Below are 7,225 nucleotides of genomic sequence, written 5' to 3'. Positions count from 1 at the left end.
GCTGGGGACGGACGGGTTGGTTGGAGCTACAGATGGAGCTGGTGGGACGGGACGGGTTGGTTGGAGCTACAGATGGAGCTGTGGGACGGGACGGGTTGGTTGGAGCTACAGATGGAGCTGTGGGACGGGACGGGTTGGTTGGAGCTACAGATGGAGCTGTGGGACGGGACGGGTTGGTTGGAGCTACAGATGGAGCTGTGGGACGGGACGGGTTGGTTGGAGCTACAGATGGAGCTGTGGGACGGGACGGGTTGGTTGGAGCTACAGATGGAGCTGTGGGACGGGACGGGTTGGTTGGAGCTACATTTATTTGTACGCAGGGACTGTGCCAAATGCGTGACTGCTGCATGTACAGCGCTGCGTACCCTTGTGGAGCTTTATAAATAAAGTTATACATACATACATATCCCGTATACTCTGTCTCTTGTCCCCAGGCATGTCACTCTCATTACCCCGAGACACTCTCATCACTACTTGGCTCTGCTGTCTCTAAGAACAGAACGGGCAGAGGGGCCCGATAGGCCAACACCCATGGGGCCCCTTTGTCACAAGCTCAGTGACTCACAGTTTAACCCTATTCCCAAGCCCCCTGTATATTAAATGGTACCAACAAGATGGTTCCTGGCTTCTTTCATAATAGAGGGAATCACTTCTCTCTTTCCTGTGCTGTGATTGGCTGGCACTTTGGCACTGTATTAAAGATGGCTTCGGCGGGACCTTGTCACTGACTCTCTAGGGATGGATTCTTTCCTGAACATTGTGATTAGGGCTGATGTGTCCTCATTGCAGCAGATGCTGTTTGGTACTACATACCCTATGTAACATCACCGCCCCCTCCTGGTACCTGTTTGGTACTACATGCCCTATATCCCTCAGCTGTATCCCCTCTATGGCTACATTGTGTCCTGTGTAAGGGGATACAGCTGAGGGATACAGGGCATGTAGTACCAAACAGGTACCAGGAGGGGGCAGTGATGTTACACGGGACACAATGTAGCCATAGAGGGGATACAGCTGAGGGATATAGGGCATGTAGTACCAAACAGGTACCAGGAGGGGGCAGTGATGTTACACGGGACACAATGTAGCCATAGAGGGGATACAGCTTGAGGGATACAGGGCATGTAGTACCAAACAGGTACCAGGAGGGGGCAGTGATGTTACACGGGACACAATGTAGCCATAGAGGGGATACAGCTGAGGGATACAGGGCATGTAGTACCAAACAGGTACCAGGAGGGGGCAGTGATGTTACACGGGACACAATGTAGCCATAGAAGGGATACAGCTGAGGGATACAGGGCATGTAGTACCAAACAGGTACCAGGAGGGGGCAGTGATGTTACACGGGACACAATGTAGCCATAGAAGGGATATAGCTGAGGGATACAGGGCATGTAGTACCAAACAGGTACCAGGAGGGGGCAGTGATGTTACACGGGACACAATGTAGCCATAGAAGGGATACAGCTGAGGGATACAGGGCATGTAGTACCAAACAGGTACCAGGAGGGGGCAGTGATGTTACACAGGACACAATGTAGCCATAGAGGGGATACAGCTGAGGGATATAGGGCATGTAGTACCAAGCAGGTACCAGGAGGGGGCAGTGATGTTACACGGGACACAATGTAGCCATAGAGGGGATACAGCTGAGGGATACAGGGCATGTAGTACCAAACAGGTACCAGGAGGGGGCAGTGATGTTACACGGGACACAATGTAGCCATAGAGGGGATACAGCTGAGGGATACAGGGCATGTAGTACCAAGCAGGTACCAGGAGGGGGCAGTGATGTTACACTTATTGTTATCATTATTATTACTATTTATATAGCGCCATCAGTTTACTCAGCGCATTACAGAATAGAGCGGTACAAAGACAGTACAGTTACTTGTACATATAAACAATTAATACAAATCGTTAGCAGTTCCATTGGATGAGGATCGGAGGCACTAGGGGGAGGGCCCAGACTGGGATACAAAGCAGACCAACTGAATGGGACACTGCCCTCCGGATCTGGAGTGGAAGCCTTATATTTACTGACAGGGCACCACTACCGTTACCCATAGCAACCCCCCCCCCCCTGCATTACTGGGGTTCCAATGTCCCTGGGGGAGACTAGAGAGCCGGTAGGAACCTTTGCAGGGGGGGCGGGTTCCCGGGCGGAAGGGGCGGAAGGGACACCGGAAGTAGCGCGCACGTGTTTAGGCGGCCGGGCTGCGGGATGGCGGAGTTTGTGCAGCGGCGGATAGAGGATCGGATCCCGGAGTTGGAACAGTTGGAGCGAATCGGGCTCCTGACTGGGAAGGAAGTGCGGTAGGGCCCCGGGTATTGTTGGGCTGGGGGGCCCCGGGTATTGTTGGGCTGGGGGGCCCCGGGTATTGTTGGGCTGGGGGGCCCCGGGTATTGTTGGGCTGGGGGGCCCCGGGTATTGTTGGGCTGGGGGGCCCCGGGTATTGTTGGGCTGGGGGGCCCCGGGTATTGTTGGGCTGGGGGGCCCCGGGTATTGTTGGGCTGGGGGGGCCCCGGTATTGCTGGGCTGGGGGGCCCCGGGTATTGCTGGGCTGGGGGGCCCCGGGTATTGCTGGGCTGGGGGGCCCGGGTATTGTTGGCTGGGGGCCCCGGGTATTGTTGGGCTGGGGGGCCCCGGTAATTGTTGGCTGGGGGGCCCCCGGGTATTGTTGGGCTGGGGGGCCCCGGGTATTGTTGGGCTGGGGGCCCGGGTATTGCTGGGCTGGGGGGCCACCGGGTATTGTTGGGCTGGGGGCCGCCCGGGTATTGTTTGGCTGGGGGGCCCGGGTATTGTTGGGACTGGGGGGCCCCGGGTATTGTTGGGCTGGGGGGGCCCCGGGTATTGTTGGGCTGGGGGGCCCCGGGTATTGTTGGGCTGGGGGGCCCCGGGTATGTTGGGCTGGGGCCCCGGTATTGGGCTGGGGGGGCCCCGGGTATTGCCCGGGCTGGGGGGGCCCCGGGTATTGCCGGGCTGGGGGGCCCCGGGTATTGCGGCTGGGGGGCCCCGTGTATTGTTGGGCTGGGCTGGGGGGGCCCGGGTATTGTTGGGCTGGGGGGCCCCGGGTATTGTTGGGCTGGGGGGCCCCGGGTATTGTTGGGCTGGGGGGCCCCGGGTATTGTTGGGCTGGGGGGCCCCGGGTGTTGTTGGGCTGGGGGGCCCCGGGTGTTGCCGGGCTGGGGGGCCCCGGGTGTTGCCGGGCTGGGGGGGGGCCCCCGGGTGTTGCCGGGCTGGGGGGCCCCGGGTGTTGCCGGGCTGGGGGGCCCCGGGTATTGTTGGGCTGGGGGGCCCCGGGTGTTGCCGGGCTGGGGGGCCCCGGGTGTTGCCGGGCTGGGGGGCCCCGGGTATTGTTGGGCTGGGGGGCCCCGGGCGTTGCTGGGCTGTAGGGCCCCGGGTGTGAGCTCTTGGGGTGCAGCTGCTCCTGTAGCAAATGAGGCAGGATTGTGGGTAACTGCACCCCTGGGCTACTACTGCCGGGGGGGGGGGGGGGACAGGGCTCCGGACTCTCTTATCCAGGGGGATGTGCAACTACACTGCTCTGCTGCTGTTAAACAAGCACAAGGGTGTTATTGTGTGAGCCTAGTAACCAGGGGGTAGCACTGTCCCTAGCAACTGGGCCTCTGCCTATTAACCAGGGGGTAGCACTGTCCCTAGCAACTGGGCCTCTGCCTATTAACCAGGGGGTAGCACTGTCCCTAGCAACTGGGCCTCTGCCTATTAACCAGGGGGTAGCACTGTCCCTAGCAACTGGGCCTGCCTAGTAACCAGGGGGTAGCACTGTCCCTAGCAACTGGGCCTCTGCCTATTAACCAGGGGGTAGCACTGTCCCTAGCAACTGGGCCTCTGCCTAGTAACCAGGGGGTAGCACTGTCCCTAGCAACTGGGCCTCTGCCTATTAACCAGGGGGTAGCACTGTCCCTAGCAACTGGGCCTCTGCCTAGTAACCAGGGGGTAGCACTGTCCCTAGCAACTGGGCCTCTGCCTATTAACCAGGGGTAGCACTGTCCCTAGCAACTGGCCTGTGCCTAGTAACCAGGGGGTAAGCACTGTCCCTAGCAACTGGGCCTCTGCCTATTAACCAGGGGGTAGCACTGTCCCTAGCAACTGGGCCTCTGCCTAGTAACCAGGGTGTAGCACTGTCCCTAGCAACTGGCTCTGCCTATTAACCAGGGGGTAAGACTGTCCCTAGCAACTGGCCTCTGCCTAGTAACCAGGGTGTAGCACTGTCCCTAGCAACTGGGCCTCTGCCTAGTAACCAGGGGGTAGCACTGCCCTAGCAACTGGGCCTCTGCCTAGTAACTAAGGGGTAACACTGTCCCTAGCAACTGGGCCTCTGCCTAGGAACCAGGGGGTAGCACTGTCCCTAGCAACTGGGTCTCTGCCTAGTAACTAAAGGGTAGCACTGTCCCTAGCAACTGGGCCTCTGCCTAGTAACTAAGGGGTAACACTGTCCCTAGCAACTGGGCCTCTGCCTAGGAACCAGGGGGTAGCACTGTCCCTAGCAACTGGGCCTCTGCCTAGGAACCAGGGGGTAGCACTGTCCCTAGCAACTGGGCCTCTGCCTAGTAACTAAGGGGTAACACTGTCCCTAGCAACTGGGCCTCTGCCTAGGAACCAGGGGGTAGCACTGTCCCTAGCAACTGGGCCTCTGCCTAGGAACCAGGGGGTAGCACTGTCCCTAGCAACTGGGCCTCTGCCTAGTAACTAAGGGGTAGCACTGTCCCTAGCAACTGGGCCTCTTCCTAGTAACTAAAGGGTAGCACTGTCCCTAGCAAGTGGGCCTCTGCCTAGTAACTAGGGGGTAGCACAGTCCCTAGCAAGTGGGCCTCTGCCTAGTAACTAGGGGGTAGCGCTGTCCCTAGCAACTGGGCCTGTACCTAGTTACTAGGGGGTAGCACTGTCCCGAGCAACTGGGCCTCTGCCTGTCCCTAGCAACTGGGCCTGTGCCTAGTAACTAAAGGGTAGCACTGTCCCTAGCAACTGGGCCTCTGCCTAGTAACTAAAGGGTAGCACTGTCCCTAGCAACTGGGCGTCTGCCTAGTAACTAAAGGGTAGCACTGTCTCTAGTAACTGGGCCTCTGCCTAGTAACTAGGGGGTAGCACTGGGGGGAGTTTCCATCCATAGCAACTTAACCCTATCACTTCCTACATCTACTGTTTGACCTACAGTTTGTGGGGGTGACTATTAGGCATCCCATAGCCCCTCTCTCTCCCCCCACCCAGTTACACCCTGCCCCTGTGGAGCTTACAGTCTAATAGCGTCTTATCTTGTAATGCATGGCCCCTCCATATCTGTGTGTGTGTAACGTGCCACGTTCTGATTCTCAGCCCTCTCATTGCAGGATAATCATTAAGAAAGTCACATCGCTAGAATACAAGCTGAAACGGAGGACTGTTGATAAACAGGATTTTCTCAGCTACTTGCAGGTAACTGGCTTGTGTGCTATACTCTGCCTGCCCTATGCTGCCTGTGTGTGCCATACTCTGCCTGCCCTATGCTGCCTGTGTGTGCCATACTCTGCCTGCCCTATGCTGCCTGTGTGTGCCATACTCTGCCTGCCCTATGCTGCCTGTGTGTGCCATACTCTGCCTGCCCTATGCTGCCTGTGTGTGCCATACTCTGCCTGCCCTATGCTGCCTGTGTGTGCCATACTCTGCCTTCCCTATACTGCCTGTGTGTGCCATACTCTGCCTGCCCTACCCTGCCTGTGTGTGCCATACTCTGCCTGCCCTATGCTGCCTGTGTGTGCCATACTCTGCCTGCCCTATGCTGCCTGTGTGTGCCATACTCTGCCTGCCCTACCCTGCCTTTGTGTGCCATACTCTGCCTTCCCTATGCTGCCTGTGTGTGCCATACTCTGCCTGCCCTATGCTGCCTGTGTGTGCCATACTCTGCCTGCCCTATGCTGCCTGTGTGTTTCATACTCTGCCTGCCCTATGCTGCCTGTGTGTGCCATACTCTGCCTGCCCTATGCTGCCTGTGTGTTTCATACTCTGCCTGCCCTATGCTGCCTGTGTGTGCCATACTCTGCCTGCCCTATGCTGCCTGTGTGTGCCCTACTCTGCCTGCCCTATGCTGCCTGTGTGTGCCCTACTCTGCCTGCCTATGCTGCCTGTGTGTGCCCTACTCTGCCTGCCCTATGCTGCCTGTGTGTGCCCTACTCTGCCTGTGTGTGCCATACTCTGCCTGCCCTATGCTGCCTGTGTGTGCCATACTCTGCCTGCCCTATGCTGCCTGTGTGTGCCGTACTCTGCCTGCCCTATGCTGCCTGTGTGTGCCGTACTCTGCCTTCCCTATGCTGCCTGTGTGTGCCATACTCTGCCTGCCCTATGCTGCCTGTGTGTTTCATACTCTGCCTGCCCTATGCTGCCTGTGTGTGCCATACTCTGCCTGCCCTATGCTGCCTGTGTGTGCCATACTCTGCCTTCCCTATGCTGCCTGTGTGTGCCGTACTCTGCCTTCCCTATGCTGCCTGTGTGTGCCATACTCTGCCTGCCCTATGCTGCCTGTGTGCATACTCTGCCTGCCCTATGCTGCCTGTGTGTGCCGTACTCTGCCTGCCCTATGCTGCCTGTGTGTGCCGTACTCTGCCTTCCCTATGCTGCCTGTGTGTGCCATACTCTGCCTGCCCTATGCTGCCTGTGTGTTTCATACTCTGCCTGCCCTATGCTGCCTGTGTGTGCCGTACTCTGCCTGCCCTATGCTGCCTGTGTGTTTCATACTCTGCCTGCCCTATGCTGCCTGTGTGTGCCGTACTCTGCCTTCCCTATGCTGCCTGTGTGTGCCATACTCTGCCTGCCCTATGCTGCCTGTGTGTTTCATACTCTGCCTGCCCTATGCTGCCTGTGTGTGCCGTACTCTGCCTGCCCTATGCTGCCTGTGTGTGCCGTACTCTGCCTTCCCTATGCTGCCTGTGTGTGCATACTCTGCCTGCCCTATGCTGCCTGTGTGTTTCATACTCTGCCTGCCCTATGCTGCCTGTGTGTTTCATACTCTGCCTGCCCTATGCTGCCTGTGTGTGCCATACTCTGCCTGCCCTATGCTGCCTGTGTGTGCCATACTCTGCCTGCCCTATGCTGCCTGTGTGTGCCATACTCTGCCTGCCCTATGCTGCCTGTGTGTGCCATACCCTGCCTGCCCTATGCTGCCTGTGTGTGCCATACTCTGCCTTCCCTGGTTCCTCTGCCTCCTTAGAGACAGGCAGGCTGGGG

General features: G+C 58.3%; 1 protein-coding gene across 2 annotated transcripts in view; it reads left to right on the top strand.

Moving 5' to 3' along the window:
* The first annotated feature begins 2,038 nt into the window (after positions 1-2,038).
* Positions 2,039-7,225, top strand: part of utp6 (UTP6 small subunit processome component) — a 43,036-nt gene continuing 37,849 nt past the window's right edge. The window contains exons 1-2 of one of the 2 annotated variants that reach the window (XM_031894109.1): positions 2,039-2,319; positions 5,356-5,440. In XM_031894109.1, the coding sequence (XP_031749969.1) occupies positions 2,228-2,319; positions 5,356-5,440 (177 nt within the window). In that variant the 5' untranslated portion in view covers positions 2,039-2,227. 2 annotated transcript variants of the gene reach the window in all.

This window comes from Xenopus tropicalis, chromosome 10 (assembly GCF_000004195.4).
Source record: "Xenopus tropicalis strain Nigerian chromosome 10, UCB_Xtro_10.0, whole genome shotgun sequence".
Taxonomy (NCBI): Eukaryota; Metazoa; Chordata; class Amphibia; order Anura; family Pipidae; genus Xenopus; species Xenopus tropicalis.
This window is presented reverse-complemented; position numbering and strand designations above follow the sequence as displayed.